General features: G+C 53.9%; 1 protein-coding gene across 1 annotated transcript; it reads left to right on the top strand.

The window, feature by feature from the left end:
• The first annotated feature begins 905 nt into the window (after positions 1-905).
• On the top strand, positions 906-14953 carry LOC137477335 (myosin-7). Its single transcript, XM_068196275.1, has 39 exons — positions 906-1947; positions 2376-2519; positions 2925-3081; positions 3202-3229; positions 3457-3568; positions 3951-4043; positions 4168-4231; positions 4433-4531; positions 4620-4723; positions 4803-4941; positions 5025-5143; positions 5251-5400; positions 5575-5745; positions 5876-6185; positions 6269-6336; positions 6457-6544; positions 6663-6780; positions 6868-6991; positions 7181-7317; positions 7400-7526; positions 7640-7768; positions 7839-8081; positions 8435-8611; positions 8725-8870; positions 8956-9046; positions 9772-10161; positions 10251-10377; positions 10486-10604; positions 10903-11099; positions 11301-11484; positions 11713-11878; positions 11959-12083; positions 12165-12473; positions 12608-12811; positions 13015-13140; positions 13243-13518; positions 13990-14085; positions 14614-14748; positions 14836-14953. Exons 1-39 carry the CDS (start codon positions 1747-1749, stop codon positions 14854-14856), a joined length of 5814 nt encoding a protein of 1937 aa, XP_068052376.1. The 5' UTR covers positions 906-1746; the 3' UTR covers positions 14857-14953.
• Positions 14954-16590: the final 1637 nt, after the last annotated feature.

The raw sequence follows: 16590 nt of genomic DNA, 5'->3' as shown, positions 1-16590 counted from the left end.
ACAGAAAGGAAGTAATGGGAACCCTGTGGGGCTGTGAAGGGTTCTATGCATGTCCTATAGGGCTGGAATGGTATCTTATGGGGCTGGGGGAATTGTATGGAACTGGAAGTAGGTCCTATGAGGTAGAGGGGAGCTATAGGGTCCTTGTGAGTGTGAGATATGGGGGTCCCATGGGATTGGTGGAGCTTTATGGGTCCATAGGGGTCACTGGACCGTATGGGGCAGTGAAGGTCCTATAGGACTACAGAGCAGAGGGAGGGCCCTATGGATTTGGGGAGTGTACTGTAGATCCACAGGGGTCACTGTGTCCCTATAGGGCAGTAAGGTGGCCTTGAGGTCACCCGTCTGTCCATGCCCCCCCCCCCGCCCCGGTGACGCAGCTGCAGGGGGGAGGGGGGGATATAAGGGGGGTCCCCCAGCCAGCGCCTGCAGACCCAGGGGCAGGTGGGGCAGGGGGCACTTGGAGCACCGTGAGGGTCTGGGAGGGGGTTATGGGGGAACTAGGGGCAACTGAAAGGAACTGGGAGGGAACTGGGAGGAACTGGGAGGGAACTGGGAGGGTCTGTGGGTGAACTGGGAGGGACTGGGAGGGTCTATGGGAGAACTGGGAGGGTCTATGGGGGAACTGGGAGGGACTGGGATTATACTGGGAGGGTCCATAGGGGGACTGGGAGGGACTGGGAAGGACTGGGAGGATCTAGGAAGGAACTGGGAGGGTCTTTGCAGGAGACTGGGATGATACTGGGAGCATCTGTGGGGAAACAGGGTGGGACTGGGATGATGCTGGGAAAGTTTATGTGGTAACTGGGAGGGACTGGGGGAGGATGGAGGGTACTGGATAAATCCTAGGGGGATACTGGGACTTACTGAGCAGTACTCTATGTGTGTGTGTGTGTGTGTGTGTGTGTGTGTGTGTGTGTTTGTGTGTGTGTGTATGTGTCTGTGTGGTGGTGTACTGGAGAAGTACTGGTGGGCCTGGGCTGGGATGCTGGGATGTAATTGGACATATTGGGATATACTGGGACATACTGGGACATACTGGGTGGGGGGGTGTTGTGTTCCGGAACAGGACCAGAACCGCCCTGAGTCTGCACTGTCATTCCCTGACTTGAAGACCACAGAAAGAGGTGGGGCTGAGTAGTGGAAGGAACTGAGGGTTGTCTGGGGAGACTGGGGGTGACTGGGGGGGTCTGGGATGATACTGGGAGTGTCTGTAGGGAAACTGGAAAGGACTCAGAGGGATGCAGGAGTACTGGGGGGTACTGGGAGGTGCTGGAGTGGGCAGGCAGTGTGAGACACTTCAAGGAACAGGGAGCACTGGGGAGGGCACTGGGACTTCCAAGAAGGAATTTGGGATGGAGATGAAGACTGGCAGGAACTAGGAGCACTGTAAAAAAACTGGGAGCACTGGAGAAAAATGGGAGAATATGAGATCACCAAGGATGGACTTTGGATGGGGCTGACTGGGAGCACTGGAAGCATTGAGAAGGAACTCTAGATAATGGAAGTACTGAGGATGGACTTGGTATGGGCCAGCTCGGAGGAGTCGGAGCATTGGAGAGGAACTGGGAGCACTGGGAAGGAATGAAGGAGTTGGGTTGACCAGGAGGAAGTGGTAGATGTGGAGAAGAGCAGGGAATGATGGGTTCACCAAGGAAAGAGCTGCAATGGGGTCAGCTGGGAGGAACTGGCAGCACTTCGAGGGTCTGATCCTTCCTACCCCACCCAGCCCTGTCCAGCGCCACCATGCCTGATGTGGAGATGGCTGAATTTGGGGAGGCCGCCCCCTATCTCCGCAAGTCGGAGAAGGAACGGTTGGCTGCCCAGACCCGCCCCTTCGACCTGAAGAAGGACATCTTTGTCCCTGATGAAAAGGAGGAATATGTCAAGGCCACCATTGTCAGCCGTGAGGGCTCCAAGATCACTGCTGAGACCGAACATGGCAAGGTGGGGGGACCCCAGCCACACCTGGGACACCAGAACCTCAAAATAGCAACTCTATTCCACATGGGACACAAAGAACCCAACCCAGCTTCTCTAGAATCCAAGAGACATCTAGACCCCAACATGCCTTCTCCAGCACACACTGGACGCTCAGATTCCACAGCATCTTCTCTAGAACCCAGGAAATATATAGACCCTTATCCACCTTTCCCAGAACCCACTGGACAGCTAGACCCCATCCAACTTCCTCTCTTACCCCAGAGACATCCAGACCCCAAAACATCTTCTCTATCACTTGAGGGACACCTAGACCTCCTCTGGCTCTCAAAGGAACACCCAGATGCCCAACTCCCAGCCCTTTGGGAGGGAACAACTGGGGCAACTCCTTGCCCTGTGTTCCTGCTCCATGGGGTCTTCCTTACATTGAGCAGACAGTGACGGTGAAGGAGGACCAGATCATGCAGCAGAACCCTCCCAAGTTTGACAAGATTGAGGACATGGCCATGCTGACTTTCCTCCACGAGCCTGCCGTCCTCTACAACCTCAAGGACCGCTATGCATCTTGGATGATCTATGTGAGTTGGGAGCCCACGAGGTTCTTCAGACCCCATCCAGAACTTGGATGCCCCTTTTGTAGACCCCTTGGGCCACATAGGTGCAAGATGTCCCTTCTCCAGATCTCATGGCTCACCCCTAAATGGGATGATCCTTCTTTACACCTCTTGAGCCACCCAGATCCAAGATATCCCAGACCCTTTGGATAGTCAAAACCAGGATGTCTCTTCTCCAGATCACAGAACTGGGGCATCCTCTCTTCAGACCTCTTTGACCCCCCACACCCAAGATGTCCCATCTCCAGACCACAGGGGTGACCTAAACCCAAGATATCACATAGACACAAGAGGTCTCTTCGGCAGACCCCTTGGACCACCTAGTGGGGTGGCACCTCCTGACTCTGACCCACCTACTCCTTTCTCCAGACTTACTCAGGGCTCTTCTGTGTGACTGTCAACCCCTACAAGTGGTTGCCCGTCTACAACGCCGAGGTGGTGGCTGCCTACCGGGGAAAGAAGCGGAGTGAAGCTCCACCCCACATCTTCTCCATCTCTGACAATGCCTACCAGAACATGCTAACAGGTAGGGACCTTCTGCAGGGACCCCATAATCATTTTCCCTGATCCTTTTTGGGGAGCAGAGATGTGGGGCAGAGCCAAGGTGGGCTTCAGAACCTCATGTTTCTTCTCCTCATCCCACCAGATCGGGAGAACCAATCCATCCTCATCACGTGAGTAATCTCATCTGTAAACACTGTCTTAATCCTGCTCACAGCTCAGACCCCTTACCTGGCACACAGCCGCTCCCCTTCCCTCTTGAAGTCATGCCCACTGGCCAACCCTTTTTCACTACATGGACTTGTCTGTGGAGGTCCATTATCCTTCCCTCCCCAGTGAGTTCCCACCCCCAGCACCATAGCACCAGTATCCAACCATTGCTCTCCTTGGCTACCTTCAGTGGAGAATCTGGGGCGGGGAAGACTGTGAACACCAAGAGGGTCATCCAGTACTTTGCTGTCATCGCTGCCATCGGTGACCGTGGCAAGAAGGAGGCAGGGGCCCCGGGCAAGGTAAGGACAGTGAGTGGGGGAATGACACCCAGGGGTCTGGCCAACATTCTGTCACCTGTCTGTCCAAACAATGACACAATCAACCACCCAAACAATTACCTGGCTGACCACCCAAAAATCCAAGCAATCATCCAAACAACCAACCAACCAGCCATCTACCCAATCTTCCATTCATCTGTCCCATCCCTATCCAACCAGCTAACCATCCCTCCATCCACCCATAGCATCAACTCACATCCCTGACAATCAACCTGACCACCCACATAAACCTTCATGGACCACTGTGTTCTCCCATCCATCCATTTCAACCTCCCATCCCAACCCAACATCCCCTGCCCCTGCCACTGTGAGAACCCCCCTGACACTGTCCCACTCCATCCAGGGCACCCTGGAGGACCAGATCATCCAGGCCAACCCTGCCTTGGAAGCCTTCGGCAATGCCAAAACTGTCCGGAATGACAACTCATCCCGATTTGTGAGTGTTGGGGGTGGAGTCTGTGAGGAAGAGTCTATGAGGTGGAGTACTTGGGGAAGGGTCTGTGGGTTGGGTTGATCTGGGAAAAGGTGGCCACCTCCACCTCCTTCCACTATTCTTCCAGGGGAAGTTTATCCGGATCCATTTTGGGGCCACTGGGAAGCTGGCATCAGCTGACATTGAGACCTGTGAGTAGGTTGAGGGCACCATGAAAGGACATCTTGTTGTCCACCATCCCTTCCTCTATCTCTCCATCCAACTGTCCATCCTTCTCCTCATGCCACCATCCATCTACCCTTCCACATCCTCAAACCTCCCTCCATTCATTCATCTGACCCTCCATCTCCTCATCCCAACTTCCACCCCTTTTCTCTTCATCCCCACCCCAGACCTCCTGGAGAAGTCCCGTGTCATCTTCCAGCTGAAGGCTGAAAGAAACTACCACATTTACTACCAGATCCTCTCCAATAAGAAGCCAGAGCTGCTGGGTGAGCCATGCTCCCAACCTACCCGCAAATACCTGATCCTGCATCCCTTTTGGGACCTGCCTATCCCAATCCCTTTTTCTCCTTTCAGACATGATGCTGGTGACCAACAACCCCTATGACTATGCCTTCATCTCCCAAGGAGAGACCACAGTTCCATCCATTGATGATGGAGAGGAGCTCCTGGCCACGGATGTGAGATGGGAGGCTATCAGGCAGTGTGTATGTGCCTCTTTGGGCTGGAGAAGATCTTGAACACATTTTTGCTCCATAGAGTGCCTTCGATGTCCTGGGCTTCACCCCGGAGGAGAAGAACTCCATCTATAAACTGACAGGAGCCATCATGCACTTCGGCAACATGAAGTTTAAGCAGAAACAACGGGAAGAGCAGGCAGAACCAGATGGCACAGAAGGTTGGGTCCAGCCAAGGTTGAGGTGGAAACTGGGTGAACTCCATGATCCTTCCAGGTTCATATTTTCTCTTCTTCATCCTCAGAGGCAGACAAGTCAGCTTACCTAATGGGGCTGAACTCAGCTGATCTTCTCAAGGGGTTGTGCCACCCTCGGGTCAAGGTGGGCAATGAGTATGTCACCAAGGGGCAGAATGTCCAGCAGGTGAGTAGGACATCCCCAAAATGTCCTCCTTATGGGGTGACATGGTGCCATCTCCAGCAAGGAGAACACCAAGAGGCCCTCTCACTGGTGGGATATCCTTCTTCCAGGTGATTTATGCTGTCGGAGCCTTGGCCAAAGCCGTGTATGAGAAGATGTTCAACTGGATGGTGACCAGGATCAACAATTCACTGGAGACCAAGCAGCCACGGCAGTACTTCATTGGCGTGCTGGACATTGCTGGCTTTGAAATCTTTGATGTAAGCCCTGGTTGACTGTGTTGTGTTGACTCCATTGCATGTAGATTAATCCTACTGGATGGTCAGATGACTTTGTTTTTATTTGTGTTGACCCTGTTGGGGGTCAGGTTGACCCCGCTGAACATATTAGTTGTTCTGTTGACCCCACTGGCCATCTTCTCTCTCCTTCCCCAGTTCAACAGCTTTGAGCAGCTCTGCATCAACTTCACCAATGAGAAGCTGCAGCAGTTTTTCAACCACCACATGTTCGTGCTGGAGCAGGAGGAATACAAGAAGGAGGGCATTGAGTGGGAGTTCATTGACTTTGGCATGGACCTCCAGGCCTGCATTGACCTGATTGAGAAGGTACCACCTCCTTAGGGCCTCATGGGGCTGGGGAAGGGCCCCTTCAGTTGCAGGTTGGCAGGAACCCCAAAGTTGACCAGTTGGGTTGTACTTGGTGTTCACTGTAGCCAACAAAGTCTTTTCTTCCTAGCCCATGGGGATCATGTCCATCCTTGAGGAGGAGTGCATGTTTCCCAAGGCCACAGACATGACCTTCAAGGCCAAGCTCTTTGATAATCACCTGGGCAAGTCGGCCAACTTTGGGAAGCCACGAAACATCAAGGGGAAGCAAGAGGCCCACTTTGCCCTTATCCACTATGCTGGCACAGTGGACTACAACATCATTGGGTGGCTGCAGAAGAACAAGGACCCCCTGAATGAGACAGTGGTGGGGCTCTACCAGAAATCAGCCCTGAAGCTCTTGGCCAACCTCTTTGCCAACTATGCTGGGGCTGATGCACGTAAGAGGAGCCCCCTTCCTCAGCATCTGGGGTTCTTTCCACCCTGTCCCTGTCCTATCTCATCCTTTGTTTTTCTCCAACAGCTGTAGAGAAGGGGAAAGGAGCTAAGAAGAAAGGTTCCTCCTTCCAAACTGTCTCTGCCCTGCATCGGGTGAGAGTCCAAGGGTTATTGGTGGACCCCAGGGTGTGTGGTTGTGGAAGGATGAACCTTGGTGGGACAGGCTGGGGGGGTATCTTCATTCCCTTCATCATCTCCTCCTCCATTTTTCAGGAGAATCTCAACAAGCTGATGACCAACCTGCGGTCTACCCACCCTCATTTTGTCCGCTGCATCATCCCCAATGAGACCAAGTCTCCTGGTGAGCCAATCCCTGAGGGTTGATCCAGAGGACAGTGCTGGGCTCTGGCCAAAGGTGGTGGTGGGGAGCAGTGCTGTGGGGCAGGCCTTGGATCACCACAGTCTTGATGACCCACTAGGTGTGATGAACAACCCCCTGGTAATGCACCAGCTTCGCTGCAATGGAGTGCTGGAAGGCATCCGCATCTGCCGCAAGGGCTTCCCCAATCGCATCCTCTATGGGGACTTCCGTCAGCGGTAGGCACAGAGGAGAAAATGTGGGGATGGGGTGGACAACCCCTCTGGGACTGATTTCAGAGGTTTCATGTCCTCTCTGGTCACCAGGTACCGCATCCTGAACCCTGCTGCCATCCCTGAGGGGCAGTTCATTGACAGCCGCAAGGGTGCTGAGAAGCTCCTGGGATCCCTTGATATTGACCACAACCAGTACAAATTTGGACACACCAAGGTGAGGTCACTTGGTCTCAGTTCTGGTGGTCCCACCATCTACAAAGTTTTCATGGGGGGGCAAGATAGACTCTATGGTCCCATCATCTACTTTTCCACCTGCCCATCTGAGCTTCCTCCATCCCCACCACCACCCACCACCACCACACCTTCAAATCCCAGCAGCAGTTATCTTCATCTTTCCTCAAAGGTCTTCTTCAAGGCTGGGCTGTTGGGGCTGCTGGAGGAGATGAGGGATGAGCGCCTGGCCCGGATCATGACCCGCTTGCAGGCCCAAGTCCGTGGTTTCCTGTCCCGTCAGGAGTTCAAGAAGATCCTAGAGCGCAGGTAGGTGGTGAGACGGAGATGGTGTTGAATCCCTGTTGAGTGGAAGCCTCTGGTGACCCACATCTTGATTGGGCTTCTCCAGAGACTCATTGCTGGTGATCCAGTGGAACATCAGGGCCTTCATGGGGGTGAAGAACTGGCCTTGGATGAAGCTCTACTTCAAGATCAAGCCCTTGCTGAAGAGTGCTGAGACAGAGAAAGAGATGCAGGTAGGACAGAGCCATGGGTAGGGAAGGTGGGTGTGTGGATGGTGAGAGGAAGTGGTAGGTGGGGACAAAAAGGAAGAAATGAGATTTACATGGCACCTTTGTTCCTCCCACAGAACATGAAAGAAGAGTTTGGGCGGCTGAAGGAGGCCTTAGAGAAATCAGAAGCCCGGCGGAAGGAGCTGGAGGAGAAGATGGTCTCCATGCTGCAGGAAAAAAATGACCTTCAGCTCCAAGTGCAGGCTGTGAGTGACCTAGATGTCCTGGCCCTGCACTCCTTCTTCATTCACCTCAAACCAAGCTTATCCCTTTCAGGAGCAAGACAACCTGGCTGATGCTGAAGAGCGCTGTGACCAGCTGATCAAGAACAAGATCCAGCTGGAGGCCAAGGTGAAGGAGATGACTGAGCGGATGGAGGATGAGGAGGAGATGAATGCTGAATTGACAGCAAAGAAGAGGAAGCTGGAGGATGAATGCTCAGAGCTGAAGAAAGACATTGATGACCTGGAGTTGTCACTGGCCAAGGTGGAAAAGGAGAAACATGCCACTGAGAACAAGGTGAGTGTGGGGAGAGGTCTTGACCTCAAATTGCGGGGAACTGAGCTGACTCTAGACAAAGTGAATAGAGTCTGGTGAAGACCCAAGGTTGGTTGGGTTGGATTGCCAAGAATCAAGGCTGTTTAGGCTGCCAAATACAAGGCTGGATGAGTTGGGTCATGAAGACCCAAAACTGCTTGGGTTGAGTTGTGATAATCCAAGACTGGTTGGATTGCATCACCAAGAACCAAGGCTGGTTGTGTTTTTCTACATCTCCTGACTTAAACACAGGTTCACAAAGAGCAAAAACAACCTCCTGTCTCTTGTCCTACCTCTGGTACCAAGCTAGAGGCCTGATATTTCTTCTCCTGCAGGTCAAGAACCTCACAGAGGAGATGGCCGGGCTGGATGAGATCATTGTCAAGTTAACGAAGGAGAAGAAGGCCCTGCAAGAATCTCACCAGCAAGCTCTGGATGACCTGCAGGCAGAGGAAGACAAGGTCAACACTTTGACAAAGGCCAAAGTTAAGCTGGAACAGCAAGTGGATGATGTGAGTATATGCCACTCCCACGACTGGCACATAGCTGGTCCCTTGTGGTATGGAAGTCCTTCTGGAGTGTGTGTTTGTGAGTGCTGATGAATGTGTCTATTCCACACTTGCAGCTGGAGAGTTCACTGGAGCAAGAGAAGAAGATCCGGATGGACCTGGAACGGGCCAAAAGGAAGCTGGAAGGTGATTTGAAGCTGGCTCAGGAGAATATCATGGACCTGGAGAATGACAAGCAACAATTGGATGAGAGGCTGAAAAAGTAAGGGCCGGCACACTTGCTTGTCCTCTACACCTCTGCTGAGCACTCAGAAGAATGACTTACTGGTGTTTCTCCCCACACCTAGGAAAGACTTTGAGCTCAATGCCCTCAACGCCAGAATTGAGGATGAGCAAGCAGTTGCAGCCCAGCTCCAGAAGAAGCTCAAAGAGCTTCAGGTGAGGTGGGCTTCAGCTTGGGGGTCAAGCAGAAGGAGGAACTGGTCCTCCCCATTATCTTCATATATTTTTGAGAAGAACCTAAACAAGTATGCCACCCACCTGAGGTTGGAAGCCCATGGCATATCCCTTGTCCCAGAACCTCTCTGTCATTTATTGCCTTGAAATGACTCATGGGCTCCTGGACAGGTTGGCTTTCATGGGGGTTGAGCTGAACTAATGAGTTTGGAGTACTCAAGGTATGGGGAGCATCTTGGGTAGAATCATCTGAGCTGAACCAATGGGTTTGCAGTACTCAAGGTATGGGGAACATCTTGGGTAGAATCATCTGAGCTGAGCAGAGCACCTGGGTTAAGACACGTTCATTCCAATGTCCTTAGAGAAGTTTGTGCTGAGTTGTTAGTCCAATTAGAATGGACCAATTGGAATGTCCTCAAGACCAGCTGAGTTGAAGAATCTCAAGGTAATTTGAGAAGGTGGAGTGTCTTCAAATAAGGTCAGGTTGGTCTGGAGAGCTCAGAATTTGACTAAGTTGAAAAGAACTGGATGGGATTGAGACTGGTTGAGATGAAGGGTCTACAGCTGTCTAGGTTGAGCAGAAGAGTCTGCAGTTGGTTGGGTTGACTTGAACTGACTTAAAGACTCTCCAGCTCAATTGACTGAGTTGAGTGGAGGAGTTGGGTGAAACCAAGTCTGCTGAAAACATGTTCATCCCTGGAGCGCAGGCGCGAATTGAGGAGCTGGAGGAGGAGTTGGAAGCAGAGAGGACAGGCAGAGCCAAGGTGGAGAAGCTACGCTCAGACCTGTCACGAGAGCTGGAGGAGATCAGCGAGCGTCTGGAGGAGGCAGGTGGTGCCACATCAGTGCAGATCGAGCTCAACAAGAAGAGGGAGGCAGAGTTCCAGAAGATGCGGCGGGACCTGGAAGAGGCCACGCTGCAGCATGAGGCCACGGCTGCTGCACTGCGCAAGAAGCACGCTGACAGCGTGGCTGAGCTCAGCGAGCAGATTGACAACTTACAGCGCGTCAAGCAGAAACTGGAGAAGGAGAAGAGTGAGCTCAAACTGGAGCTGGATGATGTTGGCTCCAACATGGAGCAACTGATAAAGGCCAAGGTAGGAAATAGGTCTCCAGCCATGAAGGAACAACACTTCCACTGCCCTCTCAAGGTTCCCTTTAATCTTCCTGCCCTTCCTATTCGTAGGCCAACCTGGAGAAGATGTGCCGCACCATGGAAGATCAGATGAATGAGCACCGGACCAAGTCCGAAGAAGCTCAACGCATGGTCAATGACCTCACCACTCAACGAGCCAAGCTCCAGACAGAAAATGGTGAGGGCCTTGCTCTTCTCTAAGCCAATTGCCTAACTCTTGCCCAGTGGAGTGGGTCTGCAACTGGGGTGTGTCCTGCAACTGATTATCTGCCATTCCACCTGACAGGTGAGCTGTCCAGGCAGCTGGAGGAGAAGGAAGCCTTCATCAACCAGATGACACGAGGGAAACTCACCTACACCCAACAGCTGGAGGACCTCAAGAGGCAGCTAGAGGAAGAAGTCAAGGTAGGACTTTGTTAGGGGGGTCAGTGAGGCTGAAAGACACCTCTAGTGCCAAGGATGTGGTTGGTTTGGGATTGAGAAGTGTATCACGAGCCTGCCCTCACAGTAGGAGAAAATGAATTGAGGGTCCTCAGAAATTCAGTAGGGCTGGTGGCTTACAAGGAGGTAGGGTTGGGTTAGGTTGGGTCGGGTTGGATTGGATTGGTTGGCAGGTAACTAGGTAGTTGGAGTTGGAGAATGCCAATACAGCTCAACTTGATATGGATGCAACTTCTCACCTCGTAACTCTCTCTGCTCCCAGGCCAAGAATGCACTGGCCCATGCCCTCCAGTCAGCCCGGCATGACTGCGACCTTCTGAGGGAACAGTATGAGGAGGAGACAGAGGCCAAGGCTGAGCTCCAGCGCTCACTCTCCAAGGCCAATTCTGAGGTGGCACAGTGGAGGACCAAGTATGAGACAGATGCCATCCAGCGCACTGAGGAACTGGAGGAGGCCAAGTGAGTCATCTCCCTATGAAGGGAGCTGCTATGGGGCAGGGGAGAGTGGAGACTATTCTGCAGTAAAAGGATCTGGAAAATATCTCTGGAGATGGTAGAGGAGATCCAGAGCAGAGCCTCAGCCAGCTAGTGGGTGGAAGAAATTTTGAGTTGGCCCACTTGGTTCATGGGACACCACAGCCAGGTTTTCTTCCATGGTAGGAAGAAGCTGGCCCAGCGGCTGCAGGAGGCTGAGGAGGCGGTGGAGGCAGTCAATGCCAAGTGTTCCTCCCTGGAGAAGACCAAGCATCGGCTGCAAAATGAAATTGAAGATCTCATGGCAGACCTGGAGCGGTCAAATGCAGCAGCTGCTGCATTGGACAAGAAGCAGAGAAACTTTGACAAGGTGGGAGAACCAAGAAATGATGGAAGGATGGGAAGGGGGTAGAGAAATGTGGGTCCCACGAATCAAAAAAGGTAAGAGAAGTCTAGAAGAAAGCTGAACAACCCTCAAGGGCCATGTTTTAGCAGAGCCTCAAGTCCCTTTCAGGAAAATATTGGGGAAAGGAGGAGGAGGATGGAAAGAGGGTTCTTCATGGGCAAAGCAGCAGCTGACCAGGTAGTGTCCTCATAGATCTTGTCTGAGTGGAAACAGAAGTTTGAAGAGTCACAGGTGGAGTTGGAAGCATCGCAGAAAGAGGCCAGGTCCCTCAGCACCGAGCTCTTCAAGCTGAAGAATGCCTATGAGGAGTCACTTGATCACTTAGAGACTTTAAAGAGGGAAAACAAGAATCTCCAAGGTGAGACCGTAGTCCTTCCCTGCCCACCTTTTTGTATTCCACTACCTTCCACCAAGTCTGATGAGATCTCATCCGAGCAGAGGAGATCTCGGACCTGACGGAGCAGCTGGGTGGCAGCCACAAGACCATCCATGAATTAGAGAAGGTCCGGAAGCAGCTGGATGCTGAGAAACTGGAGCTCCAAGCTGCACTGGAAGAGGCTGAGGTGAGCCAAATCACATCTCCATGAGTCCAGTGTTGTCCTAGTCTTCTCTGTGTCCCTTTAATTTCTCTCTGTCTCCACCAGGCCTCTCTGGAGCATGAGGAGGGAAAGATCCTGAGGGCCCAACTGGAGTTCAACCAGGTCAAGGCAGACTATGAGCGCAAGCTGGCTGAGAAGGATGAGGAGATGGAGCAGGCCAAGCGCAACCACCTGCGGGTGGTGGACTCACTGCAGACCTCTCTGGATGCTGAGACCCGCAGCCGCAATGAGGCCCTGAGGCTGAAGAAGAAGATGGAGGGTGACCTCAATGAGATGGAGATTCAGCTCAGCCATGCCAACCGCGTGGCTGCTGAAGCTCAGAAGCAAGTCAAGACACTGCAGGGCTGCCTCAAGGTACCCATAAGACTTCCATCCCATAAGCATGTTGACATGTAGTAAGTCCCACCACCCCAAAGTGGAAGAAAAGTAGACCTTAAGCCACTTCCACACCATCCCCACTCACCCTCTTCCTCCATGCCGCCTTGTAGGACACCCAGCTGCAGCTGGATGACATGGTACGGGTCAATGAGGACCTGAAGGAGAATATTGCCATTGTGGAGAGGAGAAACAACCTCCTCCAGTCAGAGCTAGAGGAGCTGCGGGCAGTGGTGGAACAGACTGAGAGGGCTCGCAAGTTGGCTGAGCAGGAGCTGATTGAGGCCAGCGAGAGGGTCCAGCTTCTCCACTCACAGGTGAGACATCACATATCTTCAAGGACAGAGGTCACCTCCATCCATGGGTGTGGGCTTCTAATGGGTTGAGTTACCAAGAGCTCCATATCCTTTAAGTCTGCAGATTTGGCAGGGAGTAGGGGGGCATTAAGTACTGGGGGGTTGAAGAAGGATGGGTCAGCAGTTCAAGAGACACCTCCTGAGATCCTCTCCTCTAACTCCAGAACACCAGCCTCATCAACCAGAAGAAGAAGATGGAGGCTGACATCTCCCAGCTGCAGACAGAGGTGGAAGAGGCCATCCAGGAGTGCAGGAATGCTGAGGAGAAAGCCAAGAAAGCCATCACTGATGTGAGTGCCATGGTGGGACCAGCATCTAGGACATCTTCCAGTGGAGGATGATGGAAAACATGCTTTGGTCCTCTTTCTCTGCTTGCTACTCTCCTCGGACAGGCGGCCATGATGGCAGAGGAGCTGAAGAAGGAGCAGGATACCAGCGCCCATCTGGAGCGGATGAAGAAGAACATGGAGCAGACCATCAAGGACCTGCAGATGAGGTTGGATGAGGCTGAGCAGTTGGCCCTCAAAGGGGGCAAGAAGCAGCTGCAGAAGCTGGAGGCTCGTGTGCGGGAGCTGGAGAATGAGCTGGAGGCTGAGCAGAAGCGCCATGCCGAGAGTGTCAAGGGTCTCCGCAAGTCTGAGCGTCGTGTCAAGGAGCTCAGCTACCAGGTGGGTTGCCTGAGGTGGCGCTGGAGGTCATTCACTCTGCCTGTGGTCCCAGGGCCTTTTGCCTCATGCTGTACATGACCTAGAACATGGCTGATCTGCTGTCCAGAGAGACACAGGCTGTCTAGGTCCATTACTAGACCACCCACTGCATGTATGTCTGCTACTGTAGTGGGATCCAGAATATTGTCTGGGTCATGAGCCACCCAGGCCACCTCTCAGTGTCCCAGCATCCATGAGGTCTTTGCATGATCCAGAACCTCAGGTGGGACCTCACCAGGGGAACGAAGATACCATCAGACAGGGAGAGAACTCACTTTCTGCCCCACACTTGAGGCCTCCCACAGATCTAGAGAAGCTTCACTCCCCAAGAACATCATTAACTGTCTCCTGACCTACATTGACCCGCGAGAGCTCATGGTGATTCAAAGTGCAGGTAGGGTCATGTCCTGACCCACATGTCTCACCCCACAGACGGAAGAGGACCGCAAGAACCTGGTCCGGCTCCAAGACCTTGTGGACAAGCTCCAAATGAAGGTCAAGGCCTACAAGCGACAGGCAGAGGAGGCGGTGAGTACTGGAGGGACATCTGTGGGACCACCTCCAGTGTGGGATGGGCTGTGGGAGAGGGTGTGGGGAGTAGTAGGGGACCTTGGGGAGGTCAAGGGGTGGGGTGTCAGGGGGTGAGCAGAGTACATCATGAGAAAGTAGAGAAAGTGGGTGGGTGGTGGGATGTGGAGATGGTTGGGTGGGAAGGAAGGAAGGAAGGAAGGAAGGAAGGAAGGAAGGAAGGAAGGAAGGAAGGAAGGAAGGAAGGAAGGAAGGAAGGAAGGAAGGAAGGAAGGAAGGAAGGAAGGAAGGAAGGAAGGAAGGAAGGAAGGAAGGAAGGAAGGAAGGAAGGAAGGAAGGAATGTTAGATGGATGGTTTGTTGAGGAGGTGGTTGGGTGGCTGGAAGATGGGATGTCTGGAAGGACAGGTGGGGGTCCATGGTGGGCCAGATGGAGCAATAAGAAGATAGGATGGACGGACAGCTGGCAGGGTGGCAAGAAGCCAGACAGAGCTGTGTGGGAGCCTCACTGGTGTCCCTGCCCCCTCAGGAGGAACAGGCCAACTCCAACTTAGCCAAGTTCCGCAAGGCACAGCACGAGCTGGATGAGGCAGAGGAGCGTGCCGACATCGCCGAGTCCCAGGTCAACAAGCTGCGGGCCAAGAGCCGCGACATTGGAGCCAAGGTGGGACTTTCCCCTGCCCCACAGCTGCCCCATGGCTGCCCCACAACTTCCTCATGCTCACAGTCCCTTTTTCTTGTTCTCTGTCAGAAGGGACTCAATGAAGAGTGAAGCTCTGGATGCCCAACAATATCCCAGGACCTCCAAGTGGCCCTCCCTGACTCCCAACCCCCTAACCTTGGTCAGCCAATAAAAAGCATTGAGCAGCATCAGTTTTTATGGGGCTGTGTTTGTGTGGGGAGGGTGGGGTTTCCCCATGGCATGGCACCCACAAGATGTCTTTAGCCCACACGAGATCACCAACCAGTGTGCAGCACAGTGTGCCCCACAGCATGATGCAACCAGACCCACAGTACAATGTGATGTGAACCATGAGCTCAACCTTGAGCTGCCTCACAGTGTATCTGCTGTGGGGGAGATACTCCATCTGCTCCATGGTGTTCTGTAACTTCAACCTGCTCCACACCAGCCTAGATCCATGCGGGGAGACACTTGTCTGGGGGTAGAAGTGGGGGTGGGGAGGGGGGACCCCAGGAGGTGGGGGACAGCATCTGGGATCTCCACATGTGGTACAGAGCCTGAGTGGACTCCTCGGGCATGTTTTGGTTCCTGAGGTTGCACCTTGTCCTGCTGCAGGTGCGGAGGTCCCTCTGTCCTGGCTTCAGTGTTCCCCTAGCCGCCAGCTGCTCCATCCCACTGCACACCATGTCCCATAACCCCCCATTCCCTACTGACCTGTCCCTCCATTGCTCTGGACTTGCCATCCATCCCCGCACTAACTCTTCGCCCACCAGCCCTATGTCCTCCATCTCCCATAGTCCTTCTGCCTCCTCCATGTCCCCCTGATCCCTGCAAGTTCTCTATGTCCCACTGTCCCTCTGTCTCCTGTCTGTCCCTCCCCACCAAATCCTCTGTCCCTCCTCCCTTCCCCCCTCACCCTCCCTTTCGCCGTCCATCTGTCGCTGCCCCATCCCTCCCGGTCCCGGCGGCGCCGCATGATGGACCCCAGGGGACCCCGGCGTCCGGGCGGCTCCCCTCCCCCGCCAAACTCGGGCCGAGGACGGGTGGGTAATGTCTCTATGGGGTCCTGTGTGGAGTCTATGGGGCTCTAAAAACACTCTATGAGGATCTGTGGAGGCTCTCTGTGGCTCCATGGAGCAATTATGGGGCTCTGTAAAGGCTCTGTGGGGCAGAGGAGATGGTCTGTGGGGCAGGAGAGGGGGATGTGTGGGGCACAATGGGGAGGGGGGGGAACTCCGCGCCCACGGGAATGTGTCACCTCGCGGGAACACTTGTCACCTCCTTGATGACAAAGTGGACACGGTGTTCGGGAACTGCTGCCAGACCCGCCCCCCCCCCGTCCCCCCCGTCCCTCAGACCCCTGGCGGCCCCACGGCGCCTCACTGGGTGGGGACAAGATAACAATCTCCCCCCCACTCTCCAGCCGTGTCCCAATATAGACCTGGCAGGGGAGAGCTGTCACCACCCCACGGGTGACAGGACATTGGCCAGGGACCCAGGCATCTAGGCCCCATAGGCACCCCCTCCACACAGGTCCCTGGAGTCCTAGCCCCATAGATCCCCTCCATGCACAAAGAACCCAGGCATCTGGGCTCCATAGATCCCACGCACACAAGAAACCCAGGCATCTGAGACCCACAGAATCATCACAATCCCCACCAAAGCACCCTGGTCCCCATAGATCGCCCACACACACAAGGGACCCTGGCGCCTGGGCTCCCTAGTTCCCCCCCCGCCCCCCTGCCCCCCTGCCCCCACACGAGGGATCCAGACGTCGGGGCTCCATAGACACCTCCTACACAAGGGACCCAGGCATCCAGGCCC

Source organism: Anomalospiza imberbis, chromosome 1 (assembly GCF_031753505.1).
Source record: "Anomalospiza imberbis isolate Cuckoo-Finch-1a 21T00152 chromosome 1, ASM3175350v1, whole genome shotgun sequence".
NCBI classification, from domain to species: Eukaryota; Metazoa; Chordata; class Aves; order Passeriformes; family Viduidae; genus Anomalospiza; species Anomalospiza imberbis.
This window is presented reverse-complemented; position numbering and strand designations above follow the sequence as displayed.

Coding starts and splice junctions, on each gene's coding strand:
- LOC137477335 (XM_068196275.1), top strand. CDS start 1,747: ATGCCTGATGTGGAGATGGCTGAATTTGGGGAGGCCGCCCCCTATCTC. Junction 5,746..5,875: donor GCATTGACCTGATTGAGAAG/GTACCACCTCCT, acceptor TTTTCTTCCTAG/CCCATGGGGATCATGTCCAT. Junction 10,162..10,250: donor AGCAACTGATAAAGGCCAAG/GTAGGAAATAGG, acceptor TCCTATTCGTAG/GCCAACCTGGAGAAGATGTG.